We start from the raw sequence: 21,154 nt of genomic DNA, 5'->3' as shown, positions 1-21,154 counted from the left end.
CTTGGAGTGCACACGAACGCCATTCACATTGGTACTGCCGAAGAGAGAGAGCAAGATTTAGAGATTGTATCATGGATTTGCTAGGGTACAAGATAAGAGGAATAGTCAAAACGACAAGAAGGCAAGGTCGGTAGCACGCTCAGCAAAATGTGCACTCGTTTAACAGAAGCGAGGATTCATGCAAATGCAGGGCAAGCATCTTGGACAATTTCATGTCACCAGGATCGATCGCATGTCAACCACACTGGTGATTCATGATGTCCAGCGTCCGGTACTGGATGTGTTAATGGCTCGGGATGAAGTCGACACAATATCATGCATGCCTATGACACGAATCGAGTACGAGTGCAGGTCAATCGATGGTCAGAATCCATAGTCCAGATCCAGGAAATCAACGCTTGAAGCTTGAGAATCAACCACGTAGAACGAAGCATGAGCAACACAGAGTCGTCAAAGCACACAAGCTGCCACTGGGTCTGTCACCACGCTCATTTCAAGCACTCGAAGGCGACGAAGGTAATATCCAGAAGGCAGAAACAGACGACATGAAGACCAGGCATGTGAAGAGCAGCGTGTCACGCATGTCTACCAGTATCGAAAACGGCATCAAGCAGGCCTATAAGTAATAGTGCAAGTGTCGGTCGTTGTCGTCATGGTCATGGTCATGGTCATGATGTTCCGGGCAAAGCGATCAGAACCGTCACACGGTCACGGTGTCAAAGCGATGAGCCCTCTATTGGGGCGGCATTTGGGGTTGACCTTGTCCACCCTGTCCGTTCTGGGCGAGAGCGGCATACCCTAGAGCAGAAAAAATTAGTATGATGTTCGATGTGTTTGTGTTTCATAGTAAACTTACACATAGCACAGTAAGCTTGGTAACCACCGTAGGGAGCATAAGGATCGGCGGCGTTCGGGTCAGATGCAGGTGCTTGCTGAGGTGTAGCGGACATGCCCTGCAATGCAGACATTGCTTGAGCAGCACCGCCCATGGGCATCTGTCCATAAGCTTGCTGTTGAGGCTGCTGTGAGTATTGGTTGTTACCACCATAGGTATCGTTACGAGGAGCACGCTGTTCTCTTGCACCACCATTGCGGTCACGTTGTTGCTAAGCAATATCAGCAAGCTGTATGTTGAGGCAGGAATCGAGAGACTTACCACAGTGTCGACCTTTTCCCAGATGGCGCCCTTTGCCTCATCAATGGCAGAGCGGCTACCTACCAAACCTATGCGACGCTGGACGTCGGGTTGCTCGGGTTGACCAACGTTGATCTTGCAACCAGTGGTGGCCTGCATTTCCTTGATTGTTTCACCTCCTTTTCCGATGATCATACCGACGGCCTCAGACGGTACGTAGATCTCCTCGGTGATCTTGTCGGCGCCTCCACGGTCGTTGTTCATAGCTCCACGGTAAGGATCGAAAGGTGCAGGTCCTCGGGAATCCATCTGCTGAGCGGGCTGATGGTTGGGGTGGCCAGGAGGTGGGCGGACATCGCTCTCAACTATCTCGAGGATCATCTCCTTTGCAATACGTGCAGCGTCGGGCGTGCCAATCAGGTTCACAGGACGCATACCGTTGATGCTCTTATTCTCGCTGACAATGTTGACATGGCAGCCACTGCGCTCTTGCAAGTCACGAATAGTTTCGCCACCACGGCCGATGATCAGACCAACCGTCTTGTCGGGAACCATGATCTGAACGCTGTTCTCACCTTCGCGCAGAGCGGGTTGTTGATCTCTCGATTGTTGCATCATAGGTTGCTGCTGTCTAGACATGGGAGGGCCACGCTCCGGAGGGACGCTGCCACCATTCTCGTCCATGACACGGAAAATCTCTTGCTTTGCAAGCTCACGGGCCTGAGGGGGACCAGAAATGGTACATTGGCGGTTGACGGCGTTGGGCTCCTTGGCTGGAATGAACTGGACGCGGGCACCGCTCTCAGACTCGACGCGTCGCAGGTTCTCTCCATTGCGACCAATAATCAGACCAACAAGCGCAGACTTAACCGAGATTGTGTCGCTGTCGCCGGGAGGGGCGCGCGAAGTAGGAGAGCGAGGGCCGCCACGAGCGCCAGGGCCGGGCGAGAAGTTTCCTCTTCCACCACGAGGACCAGGAGAGTGGGATCTGTCGCGATTGTTGTAGCCACGGTCTCTGCGATCGGCGTCGCGTCGCTCGTCACGGTAAGGGTTGAAGTTGCCGCGGAAGTTGTCGCGACGAGGAGGCGAGCGCGAGCGAGATCTCGACTGTTGGTAGGGAGGTCTGCCAGCAAGACGAGGGTCGCCACGCGGGGGCTGGTTGTGAATCTGTTGTTGAGGAGGGCGATTATCGTAAGAGATGCCGCGGTCTGCAGCGATGCTCTTGGCCTTTGCGATGGCTTCGGCGATGCTTACAGAGCCGGTGTTAACGGGACGAATTGCGCTCAAGTCGACGCTGCCAGAGCTTGATGGCTGAGGTAGAGGGAAGCCGCCAAGTGAGGGGGTAGGCATTTGGGCGGGGCCGAGGTTCTGAGGATAGCCTTGAGGCATGCCACCAGGAGGACCTTGCTGGGGAGGCTGAGCGGGGTTGGAGGCAGGGCGCTGAGCTGTAAGAGACGTGTTAGTCGAGTCCATGGACAGTCGCATCAACCAAGACACATACCCAGAGCGGCCAGGATGCTAGAGATGTCGGCTTGACCGGCCATGTTGGCGCGACGTGAAGGTCGAGATGGAACGCTGTCTTGTCTGGGTGGTTGTATCGATTGAGAATGCGCGCGCAATTGTTCGAGTCAAAAACGGGATGCAAGTGTTGCAAGTTGCAAAGTCGAGGAAGCGCAAGGCAAGTTGGAAGAAAGAATCGTCACTGAAGAAGAAGCCATGACCACGCGACGCCTGCCACCCTCAACCCTCAAGGCCCGACGCCTTTCACTTTGACTTCCCAATCCGGAAGTATCCGAACCCGACGCTCTCACTCTCCGTGGTACTCTGTCTTCACAAACCACGGTACTTCTTTGACAGGTACATGAAGACATCTACTGTATGCAAATCTCATCTATCACCTCAACCGCTTGGGAAGTCTCATCTCGAATTGTGCAACACATCCCCGTTCAGTCCAACTCCTTCCATTCCTCGAAGCCTATCCTTTACTTGGCAGCTCTCTTCGACAAGTGATCCGATATCTTCGTATATGCCCAATCCACACATGCAGTCATGCTGCTCTGTACTGCCTGTGGTGCCGTATCGATGCCCAATCGTTGGCATAGTTCCTCCTTGAGCTTTCCTTCAACATCTCCATCTTCGAACAGGAATGCATGGTCCTTGGCATAGTTTGCCCAAACCACCGAGTCGACATAACCAGGCGGATCCTCCCAAAATCCCTCCAAAGTGACATAGCCTGATCTAGCTTCTCTTCGTTGCTTGACTGTCTTGTGGTTCGCTCGGAGGAACAGCTTGACGTCGAAGAGATCTCGAATGTGTTGCATCTCCTGAGAGAAGAGTAGGAACCCATCAATAATGAAGATGGGAACTTCTGTTGTTGCACCCGAGTTTTTGTGCGCTTGATCCTTGAGCTCTGCCACTCTCTGCTTGTCCACTCCAGATTCACCCACCGCATTCTTGTCCTCTTTGGACTCTAGATCCGGCGGTGATTGTCCATGAGTTTTGATGAAGTCGAGAGCCTTTTCTAGTGCTTCCAGGTCGAGTGATTCGAGACAGTCCCAATCTTGCACTCCATCTTTGTTGACCGGTATCTCCTGATCTGTCTTGTAGAAGTCGTCTTCATGCAGAATAAATGCGTTTGGAAGTATGTCTCGCAGTAGACGGGCCAGCGTCGTCTTTCCAGAAGATGACACTCCGCTCACGCCCACCAACACCGCCTTATTCTGTGAGTCGCTCATTGATGCCTGATTGTTGAAGCCGAGATGAAAGATTGTCGGCCTTGGGTGCGACGCTCGCTGACGTGGCCTTGGCGCGAGCTAGGCGGTTTGAGATTACAATAAACAACTCTCGTCGTTCAGAGAATGTTGTCTTGAGTTTCTTCTTTCGCTTCGATCTGTCGGTACCGAGTTGTCGTGTGGCTTATTATCTGATTCCATAAAAGGCAAAGTTCTGGAATCACCTCGCGAGTGGTCATGGAGCAATCACCGTTGACACAACAATCACGACCTGAGACTTTCGAGCCAAAGGTTGCTCAGCTCTATCGTCAATTGTTCAGGGTGCGTGGTTATAAGAAAGATAGAAATTGAAGTTGTTGCTGATGAATCCGACAGGATCGTGATGATGAAGAGAAGCCAGAAGGCTTCTGGAGGGAATTCTTTTTGTTAAAGCCTGACAACGCACGCTTCGGGCAACTGCTGGATGATCTCGAGGCCATAGACCTATTGCATGTTTCGGTATTTGTTGTCTTCTTTACGTGTCCACGAATATCTTTTCTGACTCAACCAGCATCACTGCGAACAGTTCGTCTCTCATGCCATTACGTATGCTGGATCTGGATCATCGCCATCTGATGAGAATGCTCTCGATGTATGTCTGGACATCATTCTCATACATACAGCATCCACTGACAATTTAGAACTTGACAGTATTTCTCACCAAAGTGCTCTCGAAGAAATATACAAATCCTAGCTCAGACATTATCGAAGTGTTAGCTGGCCTCGACAATGTGGATACTGTGTTCAACGACCTTGTAGCAACACTAGACACAAACATCAGTTCTGGCAAGACAGGTATGTCTAGTAACACATAGCTATAGATATGCCGGTCTGATCATGATCATGTACAGTTCGTATACAGATGAAAGCTGTTCAGGTGGCTCTGTGCGTGGCTTCAGGAGCATTCCAAACCGGTCTGCTTACGTACTTCACACAGCGCGATTTCTTCCCTTCTTTGATGCAAGTGAGTATCTTTTGGTCAACCGCAAACCCATCCCAGACTAACCTTGAAAGCTCATCCATGATCTCGAAGACCCGCTGGAAGCAGCACAACCCCTTCTTCTCGCAGGGCTGCTTGCGAACTACAACAAATTCGAGACATACAACCCATACCACGTCCGCTTTGCTGATTTTGTAAATCAAGAGACGATTATACAAATTTGCAAATCCATAGAGGGCACCTGTGTCTACTTAAGAGATCAATTTGTTGCAATTCAAGACGATGTTCCTGAAGCCTGGAGTATTGGGGGTACGTTGAGCTACATTGGTCTCGGAGCTCTTGCAGGTGCAAAACCCGCGGTACCTGTACCAACAGAAGACGAGATGAAGGCAAAGTTTGCAGAACAGTCAGTATATCTTTCGTTTGCTCCAGGAATACAACTGATCATGTATAGGCCACGATCGCAAGCCGGTATACTGCTCACCGTATATGAATTTGTTGTCGCCAACAAAGCTTTCAGCGCAGACTTTGTTGGCACATACACAGAAGGCAAGAAAGAGAGCTCACCAATAGCTCAATACCTATCCTTCTGCTCTTACTTATACCAACATGCCTATCGCTCACAGAGAGCAACGCAATACGCCCACATCACCTTGTTCACAATCCAGAACATGGTAGAGGATCTCGAGATCGCGAAGAAATTGTGCGAGACGACAGTACCACTCCGTCTGAGTCGTCAAAGGCCGCCGCAGTTGCCAGTGATCGCCACAGATCGTACGCTCGCTGCGAACATCATCGATATGATGATCGACTGCATAAACCACAATCTACGGAAGAAGTTGGATGTCGAGCTATACATGCTAAACGTCGGCATTCTGCTACGCCTCGTCACATTCCTCAGCAAAGCAAGAATACGCTTGAGTGAGTTATCCCTTCCTTCCAACATCATGAATAGCAACCATTAACAGTCAATCACAGCATACCACTGGTCCGAACTCTGGCGCTCGCTTCTCTCCTTCGTTCGCTTCCTCACCGTCTACGCCGATGACCTCAAACCCCTCTACCGAATCAACACCCTCATTCACACTCTCGTAAATCTAATAACCCTCTCTCTGACCCAAGGCGAATCCTTCCTTCCCGACTCTTCTTCCTATGACGACATATCCTACAAACTCGTCGAATTCGGACCCTCCCTCACCTCCTTCCGCGACGCCTATACTCTGCACAAAGGAGAGACTGCCGCTAGCATGAACATCCTGGTACATGTGTCCAAGCATTACAGTGATTTGATCGCTGGCCAAAAGGGCAAAGTCAAGAACCTGAGTCCGAAAGAGGTTACGAAGATCATCAAGGAAGGGTATGAGACTTTGAGTATCGAGGCGAAGGAAGGATTGGATCATTGGGATCTGTATCGGGAGAGTGAGCATAAAGCTGAGTTGAAGAAAATTGCAAGGACGGCCTGTGCGGACGCAAGAGCACTTGTGTTGTGAAGAGGAGCAAGAGCAGTGAAAACAATACAAAAAGTTCTTTTGGTAAAGCAAAAGTGGAGAGACAAGGAACGTTGGTCCAATTCGTGCAACTGAGCCAAACGTCCGAAAATTATCATCCATCTTCATCGACTTCGGCAACTGCTCATGTTCCAGAGTCTGTGACGTTTGTAGCTGTTAAAATGCAAGATGATTTTCGGTCTGTGGTCATGTCCAAGGAGAACGTCTCACATAGCTCGTCTCAGTCATCTCTGTGGACAAGCATGGTAGCAGAAAACCATCATGTATCCCACATCTCGACAGTTCCTGAACACTACTCTTACCGTGAAACAATGATTATGATAGAACTTCTACTCGTACATACAGGTAGAAAGCAGATACAGCACAAACATATCCATCCGTTATACCCCCACCCCTCTATATCACCACCCACCACCCACCACACCAACCTCACCCGCCTTACTCAGCCCTCCCGCCTTCCATCACAATCACAAACACCAAGTGGAACCCCTCCCATCCACACATGTTCCACCGACACCCACAGATCCTTCCAGCGCTTCCACACCAAGATACGCACCCAAATTCATATCTGCAGGGCAAGCGAAAGAGGCGTTCCTATAAGGCTTAGTTTGATTAACTGCAGCAAGCCCTGACCCAAGTCTGAGAATACACGGCATACAATCGCGCAAGAGCCGAGGGGGAGGGTAAATCACGGTTCATCGTTGCGAATGTCTTTGATCGGATGATTCGGATGGCCAAATAGACGAGAAGGATTTCGGTAGGGCTTGGGAGTAGCGAGGGGGGTGACTCGTGGGTAGAGGATGTGAGTGGAGTTGGAGAATGGAAAGTAGCGAGTCACTGAATATGTGACTGTCGGTTTATGAAACCGTGAATATTGCTTGTTTACATGAAAAATTCTTGTGTTGCTCTTTCCCCCTTTGTCCAGATTCCGCTGTTCATCCTGTGCTGTGGTCCGTCGCTATCCGAACCATGATGGCTATATACAATAATGCCAAAAGAAAAAAAAGAGAAGAAGAAGAAATGGGTATCTAATATCTAATGTCTGAAGTGAAAAAGTGATCTGCTTCTCTAGATCTGGGCTGTTCCTCATGCTGGTCTGCCCTGTCGGTATATCGTGGTCTCTGAATATGTGCAAAGAAAAGAAGGAGAAAAATTGGAAGTCGAAAGTATGTGCTGAGGAGATCATGTCTATCAATGATCAATGATCTTGAGGTAATCCTCGTTCGATATCGTATGCGAACGCGCGAGTGGATGACTGTGATGCATCGTCGCGATCGTCTTCTTTGCGATCAGATGCCATAACAGACATCTCAATCGTAGTCGATGCCATGATACCATGCAGAGGCAAGTCATCGACACTCGACTCGCTACTGCTTCCGCGAGCCGCACTCCGTGTGTGGTGATAGCTGTTGATCTCGCGCGTGTGTACATTTGTCGTCGTCTTGGCCTCCTGAGGCCTTGTTGGCTCGATGATAGCATGGAAGTCGTCCATCGACCTTCTTGAGAGTCCCAAATTGCTCTTTTGTGTGTTGCGAGTGCGGTGTTGGGCTGTGAGACCTGTTGTGCTTGCGCCTCTGCGTTTGTAGGCGGAGCTGCTGATGAAGCCTGGTGTCCAACTCTTGAGTGCTGGCAGAGCTTCGCGAAGCAATGGCCAGATGCATGGGAGATTGGCGACATATACGGCTACTGAAGCCTCTCTCGTGTACCAGAACATATAGTCTTCTGCGTAGATCGATCGGAAGAACTCGGCTTTGGTAAGACTGGCTGCGATGATAACGAAGATACCCATAGAGAAGATACACTGTGCAGGAGTTAGTACGTGGCTTGCTCATCTCAAACGTTCAGATACTGACCAAAAGCACAAGCTTTTGCTTGATGCCGATAGAGACTTGCAAAATGAGTGGGAAGGGGATGATGAGCATGAAAACGTCCGAAGATATGTTGAACGTTCCCTGGACGATAGCGTAGGCGTAAAAGACCATGCAATTGACCGGCGGAGATGGAGCGATCTGCCAGTACATGCTGAATGGGCGACATTCGCAGAAATACGCAAGTTGGCATGCTACCCAACCAATCGCAGTATAGACAGCGAGTATCTTAACTGCTACCTGTTGTTTCAACCCCATTGTGAGACGACTGTACAGTTTCAATGTACAGACTTTGAGGATCCAGATCACGTTTAGCATAGCCTGTTCGGCGACGAGATCGATTTTGGCTCCCTTTTCTCGGATCTTGATCTCCTCAGCTGTCAGGGCGAAGACATCTTCTCCTGGCATAGCAAGAGCTGTACCGCCACCTTGCGCTGTGAGGTTCAATGTGATGATCAGCAGTGTATAGAACAGAGCAGCCACGAGTATTAAGTAGTCATCAAACTCCAGATGGCGAAGACCAAGTTTTCTTGCTCGAGCATATCTGATGCAAGTCAGTAAGCAATTGGTCTAAGCAGAACTGACAGCGGGATGGGGACGACGAACATGCGGAGAGCAATAACCACTATACCAAGAGCGTATAATGCCCAGGACTCCCGTTGCAATTCATGTTGGAACTCCAGTGAGAAGGCCCCCATGTTTGGTGGTTCGTATGAAGGGTGTCGGCGTCCTCCGATGTTCGTGCTCCAAATGTTAGGTAAAAATTTGTCGTTCCCGTACAAGTGACACCGGTAGTTGTAGTTATGCTTAAAGAAACCTGGAGTTAGGTCGAGCGTTCTTGTGGAGAGAGCATGCTAGTTTGGACCCTTGAAGATGGAGGTTATAGAGATAGAAAGATCATGTCCTTTGGTATAGGTATAGATGAATGAATTCACAGCTCAACCCAGGGGATCCGCTGTACTATGTACGTGCAGCAGACACGCGCCGGGGTACAGTCACCTCTCGAACGGACCCCCCAGGAACTCGCGGAATGGCACCAATGGCAGATAGGAACCGTGCTCTTACCCAAACCGCCATGTGGATAAGAGATGGTGGAGCTTTGGGATGTGTAAGACGCAGCTCGTTCGCCAATTAGGTTTCTGCTAGAGCGGTTCGAGAAGGCTGACTGGACGCCAATCAGATCCTTTAGGCGAAATTACGAGCAGCCATTACTGCCAATCATGACTTCACCTCAGTCATGCAACACGTGGCGTGAGACAGTGTTGGTCTATTGGTGTTGATTGGTGGTAGAAGATCAGACAGGGACGGCAGAGCAACAGAGTTCTTCTTCGCGAGAGCTCGAAGCTGAGAGACAGAACTCTGTTGAAAAAGCAGCCCTATCTTGTATACCGGCGTCCAGGTACCGCCGCATGTTTCATCCTTTCGGATGTTGAGAACCGAGAAGCATGGCTGCATGGGAGATCCGCATGTGCTTTCGGCCGGCAGCAACCTCAACTCAACGTGCGTACGTGACTGATGGGAATCTTGCACGTGAATTCCCAGTTGATATGCAAACAGTCGTGTTCTCGGATCCTTCCCTCGCGATGGACCCTGACACTGAGTCGCTAACTTGAACATTCGCAACGACGAAGAAGCACGCGATGAGGGCTAAAGCATTCTCAAGTCATCTTCAAGCAAACGCTGCCATGTTCTGTGGCGCTTGCCTATTGTCTGGAGGCTTTTCGTAAAGAATAGGAGCCGCTGATCCTTCCCGGTCTCGCGGTTTCTCGCGAGAGCTGTTGGACCTCGTGGCCAGATCGATTCTGCTGTTTCTGGTTTTAGAACGTTCAAGGCTCAGGCACAAGATCGATCATCCAACACACGGTTACATGCGCAACCCGGATACCCGGTGTTATACAGGACACTAAAATCTGATCAAAGGCTCCGTGCAGCCGGGGTGATGGTATCTGGAGAACTGTTGACGCGACATTGCATATCTTAATCTCATCATGTCATTGCTACGATTATGTACGTCAAGCTAATTAGGAGCTATGTCCTGTCTTTCTGTTGAGAATCAGGTGAAGGGGAAGTTACTACCGCGTCCCCATGTTTCGGCCGGAAGAGGACGAAGTGACTCGTCAAGGCTTTGCGATATCGGGACATCAATGAGATGTTCCCTAAAAAGGCCGAACCAACTTTCTGTTGGCGTCTGTAGAACACAACCCTATTTGCGGCCGAGTCAAGTATAGAGGTACATCGTGGAGCGAGAAGTGACCTTGTGGCGGGCCAATTCTCCGAGAAGCCCGGGCATGATTCGAACGATGCTGGAAAGGGTTCGAGTATCCGATCAGAAGATGTAACCACTCAGTCATCGAAGTCCATGCCCATGAGATGACTGCCAATTGAGTCAGTAAAGGAGATCTTGAGACGAGGATGATGAATATCTGCTGTCACGGTCACTTACCTCTCAACGATTCGCATGACCTTGGCAACGAAGGCCTCCAGATGAAAGATGTATTTCTATCACATGTCAGTACGGAAGACCAGACCAAACTACGTAAACATCACTCACTGTGCCCATCTGGATTCGATGTTCGTAAAAGGCGGACCATTTGATGATGTCGGTCTTGAGGGCGTCGTCAATTTGGGGTATCAGCTTGAAGGTCAGGGTCTGTGGTGATCAGTCAGGGTACGTGCAGACAGAGTTGGCGAGAATAGCTACCTTTAGGATGGTGCTTGCTGGAATGCAGTGGGTGAGGAGATCATAGAGTTTGGCGCGGACCAGCAAGATCCGAGCAGGGCTGCGTTCGGCAAGGACGTCGTCGGCAATCTGTGAGATGAGAGCCTCCCAATCTGGAGGAGGAATAGGCGTCTTCTCCGAGACTTGGTCGCTATGAAGGGTTAGTATGGAGACAATGGTTGAAGGGTATTGGATAGGAAATGATACTTTTGAGCATGGACGGCCTCGAACATGAGCAAAGCGCGGCGCAGATTGCGGTAGCTGTCTGTGGCAATTCTCTTCTCTAGTCCCTCACAGCGTGTGTATCCTTCCTTCTTTCCAACTTGAGCCAGCACTGTGCAGATTTCGTCCTCGGTCGGTGCAGCGACTCTGACGAGCAGGGTTCGGCTTCGAATAGGAGCAATGATATTACTCGTACTGTTGGCCAGAAGGATCAAGCGCAAGTTGGGACTGTATTTCTCCATTGTTCTTCTCAGAGCGGCCTGAGCATCTCTGGTGAGGTGGTCTGCCTCGTTGATGACGACGACCTTGAATTTTTGTTTGGCTGCTACGTCAACCTGCTGTGTTTGGGCGACTTCTTTGAGTAGGTCTTGTACGACGACACGATCGTAGTTGCCGACATCACTGGGAGTGATTTCGAGATGGTAGTTGGATGAGACGATGTTGAACTCGAGCTTGCGGTTGCTCGTTGTTTGGAAGACTCGACTGTCGATCTTGATCTTTTCCACGCCAGGTCCGTAGAGTGCGCGCAGGGTAGCCGTGATTCTTGTCTTCTTGCCCGCTCCAGAAGGGCCGTAGATCAGAAGGTGAGGGAAGTCTCCGCTTGCCGCCTAGAGCCATGTTAGTTTTGTTCCGGCGCAGCTTCGAGATGGCGGGCACTCACCAGTGATCGTAGGCGATCCGACAAGTCATGGTGGTATGTCAATGTCTCCAAAGAGCGCGGACGGTGCTTGTCTACGAGAAGAGCCATGCTGATGTGATTGATTCAAGCTGTGTTAGATGATCGATTGAGATGGTTTGGCAGGCTGAAAGCTCGAGAGACGCGTCGGAGAGGAAGTCGCGTAGAGTGCTTTCGCGAAACGCCGCCAGTCGCTCCTTCTTGATCAGCGTCACAACGCGCGACACGAACAACACAACATTACAGTCACGTGGGCTGCAAAATCACATGAATTGCTCATGTGGATAGAAGTATGGGCTCGCAAGTCAGTTTTTATTAAACATCGACGATAGGTTCATCTTCCTTGGCCAACAAGTCTGTCGAGTAGAATGTCAAGCTTCTGAGATCGCCTTCAATTTGGAAGCGGGTAAAGAAGCCATCGCTGAGATATGGGTTTACTTTCCAGTCTATTCCTCCCCGGAGGGGCGGAGGAACTTCTGGGTCTCCTATTTGCCAGCCTTGGTTTACTGTCTCGCAGGCAAAGACCCATATCCGGAGGGGTACCTGAATACCCCCTTGTGATGTCAGGGGCCAAGAGCGACCTTCGACTATGTCGAGAATGAGAGCCTTGATGGAGTAAATCTGCGAGACCAGTGGCTTGTAGTATACTGCAGTAGACCAAATCCGGCATCAACCTGCGCAAATCCGGCATCATAGGAGACTCGACGTGGTGGTTCAGTCTACCGTCATAAACCTCGTCGAAACCATGAGGTTTTCTATATGGAGCCCACAAGACCTTGTTCTGGCCGATCACTTGTGGCGTGTCGTCGTAGAAGCCGAGAGAGACTTGAACATTGGCGGTTTTCAAGTTTTTGAAGGCTTGGCTCATGAGTTCGACATAGCGTTCAGAGTTGAGAAAGTTGGTCATGGCTTTTGATTTGTCGTAAGATGTCATCAGAGCTTCGGCAGCGACGTTTGCTTCTTCTACTTCGTGATTGGTGAGTGTATTCTCGGGTTTGCGATCTTTGTGGGCTGTTGTAGTAGTGGTGGAGTTTGCAGACGGTTCATCTTGAATGTTGTTTCTGAATTCTTCGCGACGATGTCTTTCCTCAGGTGAAGGTTTTCGCTCACCCAAAAGCTCCTCCAGTCTAAGCTCGGGCTGGATCGCATCCCCCCGTTCGTCCTCAATTTCGTCAGCCTCCCTTACTGGCGGCAATCCTAACTCCCCTCTTAACTCCTCTTCCTCAGCTTCCCTCTCATACTCCTCCCAGCGCCTATCGATCTTCCTCTCCTCCTCACTCTTGATCTACAAAACATGTATGCTGAAAACAAGCTTCTTAATATAGTTTACCAACTTACTCTCTGTCAATTCCACTAGATGACTCAAACTATGTTCTGAGAACATAAATGCCAGACTGGAAAGACATTTTTGTCCGAAGAAGGGTGTGCTGATTGTGTGAAACTGCTTAGATACGAGACGTGTTGCTGGAAGGGTGTCGGCGTCGACGTGAGAGATGATGTTGGTTAGGAGTTCGGGTGGAAGGGTTGGGGGCGACATTTTCGCCGTTCTCATTCGTGTAACCCGGTGTTCCGATGTGATTTTAGGAGGAAAGCAAGAGAGTTGTTGGATTGTGGCAGCAGGTGGTTGGGTTGACGCGATTCAGTAACGTCGATGCGTGATTGCTAATGGTATTACCATGGCCTGAGCCTATACGTATCATATCGTCTGTCAAGCCGACCAACAATGTGTCTGCGTCACACATACAAGAATGCGTAGAGATGAGCCGAACGTGAGGAGGATATTCGAGGGTGGCTCAGACGCGAACGAACTCATTGTCGACGAATACACGCTGGATCTTCCTAATTCACAGTCTCTGCCACGTGAGATACTCGCACAGGGTTAGACGATGGCGAACTCAAGTTCGTTACACTTTACAGTCGACTGACTGAGCTCATAAATATCAAGCCAGGCACCGACCTTCTCTACCTGTGACCAGCCCACCCATCTCAAAAAAGTCCCGGTTTCCGAATATCACAGTTGCGCGGCGCAGGCTGCGCCATCCCAGGACACCACGACCATGTCTCTATTTGAACAACTTTGGACATCTTACCAGTGGCAAAGAGGACTACTTGGCCTATTCGTCGAAAATCTCCTCAATGGAATTCTCGGCTCCGTCGTATATGCAGCCGTACACTATGTCCACTATAGACTGACCGTCTCCACGTGGCGCATGCTCGCGATCTTTGACGACGACGACGACGAAGTCGCTTGGTGTCATGTGGCCTTCACCGATGTGATTGGCGTGATCCTTGCTCTGATACGTTGGAACAGCATAGGGAATCTTGTGTTCATGGGTGAACTCTACAACAGCTTTGGGTACTGTTACGGGACATCAATTGGGCTGTGTATCGCAGTACACTATGCGCAAGCCCTCAGGTCATGGCCTAAGGTCAGGATTCGTCTTGTCTGAAGAGAGAAGAAAGGAGCCGTGGGAAGTGACGATGAAAAGGTTTGGAATGTTCAGGTGTAGAAGGCGGAAAGAGGGGGAGAACCGAACAAGCTCGATGGTCGTCTGCGGCTGTAGGTCGCCAGATAAGTCATGGATATGGATTAATCTTCAGATCCTCAAAGCCTTGTCAGTGGGAGATCAGTATCAGATCAGTATCATATCTGCTCTACAAGCGGTGACCAAGGCAGTCGTCACAAGCTGAGGCTACGCTGCCACGAAGGATTGATTAGCAATAAGATATCTTGCCGAGTAGTTCACCATGATAGGTTGCGTGGCCCAATGGCAAGGCGCTTGACTACGAATCAAGAGATTCCAGGTTCGACCCCTGGCGTGATCATCCTTTTGCCAGAAGATCCAGGAAATGGCGAAGAATTTTTGTTGATGGTGATGGGGAGGAAAGACATTTCTTCAAAGCTTGGACCTTTTTTGATGGCGTGCGCACGGCCTGCCGACGCTTTTGCCTACCGTAAAAAGCTCTATGCACGAATGCACAGCTGCGATGCTTAGCATTATTATTACACCAGAGTATGCAGAAGGCAGAATACACTGAGTTTAGCCGTCCATCATCAAACACCTTTCGTCTCAAAGCAACATAAAACCATCACATTAAAATAAACTGCTACCAAACCTCGCCCACACTCCGATTCAGCACAGGCAAAGCAAAATGATCATCAGCGGCCTTGACATCGTCAGTCGCCAACTCGTCCGCAACCTACGAAATGCAACCCACCAACAACAACCCTGCGGCGTGGACCTAACACTCCGCCAAATATCTCAATGGACCTCTCCCGCCATAATAGACTTTGACAACACATTCCGCCGCAGCGCCAAAACGTCCATTTTGACCTTTCATCCCACAAACAACACAATTACTCTTCAACCAGGAGCCTATCTAGTCGATTTCAACGAGACGGTGAAGATACCCAGAAATTGTATGGGTAGTGTGTTTCCGCGGTCGAGTTTGTGGAGGAGTGGGGTTAGTGTACAAGCTGGGGTTGTGGATGCTGGGTATGAGGGTGCCATGGGTGCGTTGTTGGAGGTGAAGAATCCATTTGGGGTTGTACTTCACAAGGATGCCAAGTTGGCGCAGATCATATTCGAGCAGATGGAGAAGGAGGTGGAGGGGTACAGTGGTGTTTATCAGGCTTCGACTAGTAGTGTGGGAGTCGATGGAGCGAAGAAGGCGTGATTGGCTAAGCGAGAGAAGTCCTTTGGGTGCTACGGATGTCTATATTGATCGACCAAAGTCCTGGATTATTTATTGAAGACCCTTCATCCTCAGAGTCCACCCAATGTACAATGGTGCCCTGCTGACGGCAGAATCGAAAGGGCTTACGAAGCTTCAGGAGTATTGCCGTCATGCAAACCATGCTCTTGTCGAAAGATCTCCATCCATTGAGTATCATCCGCGAACGTTTGATTCCAGGGGTCATCACTGTCAAACCACAGACGGCGAGATTCCTGCTGGAACATTTCATCAGTAGGCACAACCCCAGCCTTCATCTGCTCCTGAGCGTATCTTCCAAGATGCCAGGTCAATAGCTCCCAAGCTGTCTTGAATGGTTGGTTGCCTTCGCCCTGAGCGTTCTCGGGAGAAGGCGATGGATCCGCCACGATATTGTTGTTTGCTGCGTCATTCAAAGCAGCCCTTGAAGTGATCTGTGCAAGAAGTTCGGAGTGTCCAGACTTGGTGGCAGAGAAGGGTACTGGAGTCTTCGCTTCACCACCTATAAGGAAGGGCGGCATCGAATTTGTAACTTGCTGAGCAACGTGTGGCTCAAATCCATGCGTACCCCTCCATTCGACCATTTTCTTGCCTTCTCGGAAGTGCTTGCTCAGATGATCGGCTCGAGCTTTCCAGCTCTCCATCTCAGCATTACAAAATCCGCAACGTGACTTGATGCACAGCTCCGGAGGCTTCCACTCGCCAATCGTGGGGATGTTCTCAATCTTGTGAACCAGTCTGAGATGTTGAATGAGGTGGTCCTTACGCTTGAAGCTTCTGGACTCTAGGTTCTTATGCGCGCATGCACTAGGATTGTGTACTTCCAAGTGCTCTGTGCTTGGCTGAGGTATCAGACAATATGCGCAAAGCATGTTACCAGTTGTCGGGCAGGTGACCGTTTCACCTTCAGGTGTGCATACCCATTGTTCGGGATTCAGGTGCAATGATTTTTCGTGTCTGCACCAGTCAAACTTGTTCTTGAACGTATCACAGCAGAAGGTGCACTGGAAAGGTCGGTCGTCATTGCTGGGCCCTGGTCGAGCTCGGGATTTGGTGACTCGAGTATTGCTCCGAGACTTCTTGCGGTTGTCTGAACCTGTTGAGAGGCGAGAATTGGCCGACCGACCAGACAGGATCGAGTCCATGGACCCATTTGAAGTACCACTTTCAAGACTACTGATTGAGGCAGGCCTTGATGTTCGTCTGGCTGCATAGCCGAAGCCTCTTGTTTCTATACCAGGTGTGCTGACTCTGCTACTGCTCGTAGAGCCCACTCGAAGGTGTTGATCAAGGTCAGTCGAGGCCACTGCATGGTGGATATCAGATATTGACGCAGGTTCGTTCTCTGGCGGGCTATTCTGCCAACGCTGTAATGGATCCAAGGCCGACCAATCCGTATGTTGCTGTTTCGGAATCGAGATAGGTACACCAGAGCTTCTCGAGTACAATGATCGCCGCCTGGGAAACCCCTTCCTGGATCTGCTATCACGTCGCGCAGATTGTGCAAACCAATTCTGCATTTCTTGACTGTTTGCCGTCATTGCAGCATTTGCAGATTGGTCCGGATACGGAGATGCTGGCCCGGCGGACATTGAATGCCCATGAGATATTCCAGGCGTCACCACTGGCGAGTCCAGGTACTGACCTTGATAGGTTTGCATACCCGGTGAACTGAATGCTGACATGTCCATGGGATTCTGGAAGTAAGGGCTCGAAGTGGCTTCTAAAGAACTGTCCCACTGTCGTCCGCCACCTAGAGGTTCGCCAAGAGGTACATAGTTCTCTGGCATCCAAGGATAATTTGTTCCATACTGAGGAGGAGCTTGTGGGTTTGACGAGGTTTCAAGTTCTTCTGATGGCAGTCCCGGATGACTGGTTCATCGCATCAGTGCAAATTCTCTCGTAACAGGAAGAGAAAGACCAACTGATTCGCCGAATTGACCGGAGGTTGGTCTGCTCGTCGCATAGCTGACTCGAAGTCGAAGTAATCCATTGCCGCTTATACACGGCCTATGTATTTGTAGCAGTCACGAATATGATGGACAAAAAATTGTATGCACGAAGTCTTGTAGGTATTCTAGATGCCGATTGGTGCGCGCCTTCTGCTGAGGTCGGTGCTTCTTCTCAACTCTCGCCAAGGCGCTTTATCGCGACCTCAGCTCCCTCTTCCATGCAGAACAATCGCTTCATGCTCTCTGGACCAGACTTGCCATAGTTGGGACATTCAATCCTCTTTTGCAATGCTTCGCTTGTTTTTCTCCATTCTCGATCGATGAAGGCGGCATGTTGCTATGTTGCCATGGGCCCCTTGTACCAGCTCTCCTATCCCCTTGGGCCTGGCTTGAATCCTTTGCGACCGTGCACCACAACAGGAGACAACCGCTGCCACAGCACATTTTGCTTCATCTCCAACACATGTCGGACTGTTGAAGAAAGCATACCACATCGGGCTCACAGCAATCAGACTACCAAGACGTTACTCTACCAGAGTAATGATGATTCGGATCCTGCCTATTCTCTTCCCACAACTATATCGCAGTGGCTGAGTGTGTAATCATTGGTCCCGTGAGTCTCCTCATAGCATCTAACGGTTTCCCCGAACCAATTCCTGCAAGCCAACTCCATCATTCATGATACGAAAAGTCGATGTACGATCATCGTGCTTGATTTTTCGATGCTACACTTGGCAATGTTGATCATAGACACGTGAAGGGCTGGACTATCTTGTCTCTGCATGCTATCTCCACCATCTTCGATGTGCGTGCATGCATACAGCGAACATGCATGATGGTATTTGACCGTTCGTAACGTCTGCTGTCAAGCATCTCTTGTCGAGCCGCCCCCTTAGCGGTTTTGTTGCCAGTCCACCGGCTTTTTGCTATTTTGCACCAACAAGTAATCTTATCCCCAACTCAACGACAACAGTTCTGACGCACAATCATATCGCTAACCCATATCCACTGACTGTCATGCAGGAGAGTTACCGTACATGAAATGAAGATAGGCACGACAGGTTCAACGCCCGGGAGAGGCGAATTAACCAAACAACGAGTCAATGACACACTCTCCTGGAGCAAAGGCCTATATATACCATTGTCCTTCGCTGGTTGTAGTCTCATCATCCAACAACAGCAACAGCTTCCTTCAGCAGCATCTTTCCAGTCTTTGGCTTAGCCGTCCACTCTTTACAACACTCTTTACTAATACCAACCCGACCACCAATCACCTAATCCACCACCACCAAAACCAACAATCAAAATGCCTTCCTTCAGCACCATCTCCGCCGCTGCCGTTCTGGCTTTCGCTGGCATGTCCTCTGCCATTCCCCAGTACAATTTCGGTAACGGTACTGCCTCGGCTGTTGCCTCTGGCCGCCCCATGACCAGCTCCGTCTCTGGCCGTCCTATGACTACCTCTGCTGGCCGTCCCAGTGCCAACAGCACCTCTTCTGCTGTTGCCGGCCGTCCCAGCTCGAACGCCACCACCCCTGCCCTTGACGGCAAGTTCTGCCCTGGCCTCGACCTTTCTCTCTACATCGACAACAGCGGTGCTACTTTCAGAATCGAGTGCGACACCAACCACTTCGGTACCATCATCGACATCCAGGTCAACATCACCAGACGTGCTGTTCCTTCCAGCCTTGATGACTGCTTGAACCTCTGCGATGCCACCGCCACCTGTGTCGGCACTGCTTTCGACACCAACGCTCGTACTTGCACTCTCTACAGCGATGTTCAGGCTGCTTACGATGCTGCCGGCATCCAGTTCGCCCAGCGCGTCGCTGCCGGTACTGGCAACAACGGTGGAAATGGCGGTAACGGCAACGGCATGACCACCATTCCTGCCGGCGGTGTCGCAACCTCGACCATCTACTCTACCAACGTGGTCACCATCTCTTCGTGCGCTCCTACTGTCACCAACTGCCCTCTCAAGAACGGCCAGAACGCAGTCGTTACCCAGATCATCCCCGTTGCTTCTACCACCTACGTCTGCCCCGCCCAGACCACCCTGCCTGTTGCTCCCATTGCTTGCACTAGCTGCCCTTACACCGTTTCCACCGCCACTGTCTACTCTGCCACCGGTGGCAACATGGTCCCCGTCAGCACTCAGGTCTACGCTGCTCCTTGCCCCACTGGTACCGTCGTTGTTGAGAAGGTCTGCACTGCCTGTGCTGCCATGACCTCTACTGTCCCTGCCGGCAACACTCAGACCGTCACTGCCTGCAACGGTGCTAACTGCCCTGCTACCTCCACCATGGCCAAGTACACCCCTACTACTTCCGGTATGGTCATGTACACTGGTGCTGCTTCCAACGTCAAGGCCGGTATGGGCTTCGCCGCCATGGTCGCTGGTGCCGCCCTCGTCCTCTAAGCATCTGCTTAGCATCTGACAGCCCCAGAGAGTGCTCTCAACTCTTCCTAAAGGCAACAACAAACTATTTCGTATCTTCTCTCTATACACATCATGGTGGTGTTCTAATTAGTTCTTTGATTGGCATTCAAGTGTCTTCAAACGGGTTTTGGTTATAATGATTATCATATACGCTTACAAATGGAGTTTCTCATTTCTGCTGTTCATACAAACTTTCTATGCTTCTGACCACTCTCCTTGAACCTGATGTGATTGCTTTTCGACCTTGTTTTCTACATTTGCAGTGTCAAATTCTCAGAAACCCATTTCCCGAGGTTCACCTTTCCCTGCGGTCGCATTCCCCCGTCAAACCATGTTTCCCTAATCCTCTCCCCGAACTCACTTTTACCTAACTCTCTAAATGGAATGCTCACACACTCTGGATTTACTGCAAAATTCTGGACCTTGTGGAAAGGGTTGGACCATGTGGAATTCCTAATCTCCAAGCACTTTGTGACTGCCGAAGCATTCTGTTCGAACGATTCTATGAATTCGCTGACTGAATTCGCAATATGCAGTTTGCCGAACTCGCCAGGTGAACTCGCCAGACGTGGTTACCTCGAGCGAGTTCGTCCAGCGAATTCAGTATTATGTCGAATTTACACCTGTCCATCTCGGTCAAAGTTCCATAAGAGTGAATGCCTTGATGACTCAGTCGTCACTCGAAGCCAGCTCATCCCGAAAAGAACTCCCTCAAACCCACGTCCATCTCATCACACGCTCAGCCTACTCACCTAACCTTTATAATCTAAGAAATTCAGGTCTCTTACAAGTTCTCAGCCGTGGTGGTGTAGTGGTTTAACACACCCGTGGTCTTAACACGTGCGCAGTCATTCGTTGTTACTCAACGCCGTGTCAGTCTAGATCCGAGGAGGTCGGGGGTTCGATTCCTTCCCATGGTGCTTGTCTTTTTTTTGTCGATTTCTTGTTGTCGATTTCTTGTTGTCGATTCCTCGTTGTCGATGCTTTTTTATTCTTTTTTTTTTGAATCAGCACCTCTAAGCATGTTTCCAATGCGTCGGTTCAACATAAGGTAGGTGAACGTTGGTGGTTGCAAAAGTCAATACGTTCGAGATCTTGATATTCAAAAAGTTCAGCGACTCAACAATGGGCTCGTAGCATCCGTATCTGTAGCTGAACAACAGCGGAATGATGAGAAAGGTGCGTAGAAGGCTGAGCGGGAAGAGGAAA

The 21,154-nt window shown here is 50.2% G+C and overlaps 10 protein-coding genes across 10 annotated transcripts; 4 read left to right on the top strand and 6 right to left on the bottom strand.

Annotated features, from left to right (window-relative positions):
• Positions 1 to 733: 733 nt before the first annotated feature.
• Positions 734 to 2,679, bottom strand: M438DRAFT_375283 (eukaryotic type KH-domain (KH-domain type I); the record flags this gene model as incomplete). The annotated part of the gene is made up of 4 exons (XM_029908566.1): positions 734 to 798; positions 857 to 1,106; positions 1,157 to 2,580; positions 2,637 to 2,679. 4 exons carry the CDS (start codon positions 2,677 to 2,679, stop codon positions 734 to 736), a joined length of 1,782 nt encoding a protein of 593 aa, XP_029759665.1.
• A 438-nt stretch (positions 2,680 to 3,117) lies between these two features.
• Positions 3,118 to 3,870, bottom strand: M438DRAFT_275697 (P-loop containing nucleoside triphosphate hydrolase protein; the record flags this gene model as incomplete). Its single annotated transcript, XM_029900804.1, has 1 exon — positions 3,118 to 3,870. The coding sequence occupies one exon, from the start codon at positions 3,868 to 3,870 to the stop codon at positions 3,118 to 3,120; it is 753 nt and encodes a 250-aa protein (XP_029759664.1).
• Positions 3,871 to 4,104: 234 nt separating this feature from the next.
• Positions 4,105 to 6,336, top strand: M438DRAFT_336086 (DUF1741-domain-containing protein; the record flags this gene model as incomplete). The annotated part of the gene is made up of 8 exons (XM_029903856.1): positions 4,105 to 4,188; positions 4,243 to 4,365; positions 4,418 to 4,498; positions 4,548 to 4,701; positions 4,758 to 4,870; positions 4,921 to 5,252; positions 5,301 to 5,767; positions 5,825 to 6,336. The coding sequence occupies 8 exons, from the start codon at positions 4,105 to 4,107 to the stop codon at positions 6,334 to 6,336; spliced, it is 1,866 nt and encodes a 621-aa protein (XP_029759663.1).
• Positions 6,337 to 7,197: 861 nt separating this feature from the next.
• On the bottom strand, positions 7,198 to 9,355 carry M438DRAFT_366167 (uncharacterized protein). Its single transcript, XM_029907856.1, has 3 exons — positions 8,829 to 9,355; positions 8,208 to 8,766; positions 7,198 to 8,155 (listed from the first exon to the last, which is right to left on the bottom strand). Exons 1-3 carry the CDS (start codon positions 8,918 to 8,920, stop codon positions 7,553 to 7,555), a joined length of 1,254 nt encoding a protein of 417 aa, XP_029759662.1. The 5' UTR covers positions 8,921 to 9,355; the 3' UTR covers positions 7,198 to 7,552.
• Positions 9,356 to 10,195: 840 nt separating this feature from the next.
• On the bottom strand, positions 10,196 to 11,986 carry M438DRAFT_346424 (P-loop containing nucleoside triphosphate hydrolase protein). The gene is made up of 6 exons (XM_029905673.1): positions 11,825 to 11,986; positions 11,149 to 11,771; positions 10,924 to 11,092; positions 10,774 to 10,872; positions 10,666 to 10,721; positions 10,196 to 10,596 (listed from the first exon to the last, which is right to left on the bottom strand). Exons 1-6 carry the CDS (start codon positions 11,909 to 11,911, stop codon positions 10,566 to 10,568), a joined length of 1,065 nt encoding a protein of 354 aa, XP_029759661.1. The 5' UTR covers positions 11,912 to 11,986; the 3' UTR covers positions 10,196 to 10,565.
• A 244-nt stretch (positions 11,987 to 12,230) lies between these two features.
• Positions 12,231 to 13,376, bottom strand: M438DRAFT_356161 (uncharacterized protein; the record flags this gene model as incomplete). The annotated part of the gene is made up of 2 exons (XM_029907083.1): positions 12,231 to 13,124; positions 13,170 to 13,376. The coding sequence occupies 2 exons, from the start codon at positions 13,374 to 13,376 to the stop codon at positions 12,231 to 12,233; spliced, it is 1,101 nt and encodes a 366-aa protein (XP_029759660.1).
• Positions 13,377 to 13,621: 245 nt separating this feature from the next.
• Positions 13,622 to 14,411, top strand: M438DRAFT_33911 (uncharacterized protein). The gene is made up of 2 exons (XM_029904189.1): positions 13,622 to 13,738; positions 13,785 to 14,411. The coding sequence occupies exon 2, from the start codon at positions 13,897 to 13,899 to the stop codon at positions 14,287 to 14,289; it is 393 nt and encodes a 130-aa protein (XP_029759659.1). The 5' UTR covers positions 13,622 to 13,738; positions 13,785 to 13,896; the 3' UTR covers positions 14,290 to 14,411.
• Positions 14,412 to 14,992: 581 nt separating this feature from the next.
• Positions 14,993 to 15,517, top strand: M438DRAFT_275531 (dUTPase-like protein; the record flags this gene model as incomplete). The annotated part of the gene is made up of 1 exon (XM_029900793.1): positions 14,993 to 15,517. The coding sequence occupies one exon, from the start codon at positions 14,993 to 14,995 to the stop codon at positions 15,515 to 15,517; it is 525 nt and encodes a 174-aa protein (XP_029759658.1).
• A 143-nt stretch (positions 15,518 to 15,660) lies between these two features.
• On the bottom strand, positions 15,661 to 17,073 carry M438DRAFT_275847 (uncharacterized protein; the record flags this gene model as incomplete). Its single annotated transcript, XM_029900815.1, has 1 exon — positions 15,661 to 17,073. The coding sequence occupies one exon, from the start codon at positions 17,071 to 17,073 to the stop codon at positions 15,661 to 15,663; it is 1,413 nt and encodes a 470-aa protein (XP_029759657.1).
• A 1,056-nt stretch (positions 17,074 to 18,129) lies between these two features.
• On the top strand, positions 18,130 to 20,152 carry M438DRAFT_33865 (uncharacterized protein). The gene is made up of 4 exons (XM_029904142.1): positions 18,130 to 18,448; positions 18,529 to 18,802; positions 19,519 to 19,877; positions 19,947 to 20,152. Exons 2-4 carry the CDS (start codon positions 18,609 to 18,611, stop codon positions 19,973 to 19,975), a joined length of 582 nt encoding a protein of 193 aa, XP_029759656.1. The 5' UTR covers positions 18,130 to 18,448; positions 18,529 to 18,608; the 3' UTR covers positions 19,976 to 20,152.
• The last annotated feature ends 1,002 nt before the right edge of the window (positions 20,153 to 21,154 follow it).

Source organism: Aureobasidium pullulans, assembly GCF_000721785.1.
Source record: "Aureobasidium pullulans EXF-150 unplaced genomic scaffold scaffold_11, whole genome shotgun sequence".
NCBI classification, from domain to species: Eukaryota; Fungi; Ascomycota; class Dothideomycetes; order Dothideales; family Saccotheciaceae; genus Aureobasidium; species Aureobasidium pullulans.
This window is presented reverse-complemented; position numbering and strand designations above follow the sequence as displayed.

Excerpts from the sequence above, each read along its gene's own strand:
- M438DRAFT_33865 (XM_029904142.1), top strand. The coding sequence starts at position 18,609 with ATGACACACTCTCCTGGAGCAAAGGCCTATATATACCATTGTCCTTCG. Across the intron at positions 18,803-19,518 it reads ATCCACCACCACCAAAACCA|CCCCGTTGCTTCTACCACCT; the intron begins ACAATCAAAATG and ends TACCCAGATCAT. Across the intron at positions 19,878-19,946 it reads TGCTTCCAACGTCAAGGCCG|CCCCAGAGAGTGCTCTCAAC; the intron begins GTATGGGCTTCG and ends AGCATCTGACAG.
- M438DRAFT_346424 (XM_029905673.1), bottom strand. The coding sequence starts at position 11,911 with ATGGCTCTTCTCGTAGACAAGCACCGTCCGCGCTCTTTGGAGACATTG. Across the intron at positions 10,722-10,773 it reads ATCGAATCCAGATGGGCACA|AAATACATCTTTCATCTGGA; the intron begins GTGAGTGATGTT and ends GACATGTGATAG. Across the intron at positions 10,597-10,665 it reads GTCATGCGAATCGTTGAGAG|TCATCTCATGGGCATGGACT; the intron begins GTAAGTGACCGT and ends CTCAATTGGCAG.
- M438DRAFT_33911 (XM_029904189.1), top strand. The coding sequence starts at position 13,897 with ATGTCTCTATTTGAACAACTTTGGACATCTTACCAGTGGCAAAGAGGA.
- M438DRAFT_366167 (XM_029907856.1), bottom strand. The coding sequence starts at position 8,920 with ATGGGGGCCTTCTCACTGGAGTTCCAACATGAATTGCAACGGGAGTCC. Across the intron at positions 8,767-8,828 it reads GTGGTTATTGCTCTCCGCAT|ATATGCTCGAGCAAGAAAAC; the intron begins GTTCGTCGTCCC and ends GACTTGCATCAG. Across the intron at positions 8,156-8,207 it reads AGCAAAAGCTTGTGCTTTTG|TGTATCTTCTCTATGGGTAT; the intron begins GTCAGTATCTGA and ends ACTCCTGCACAG.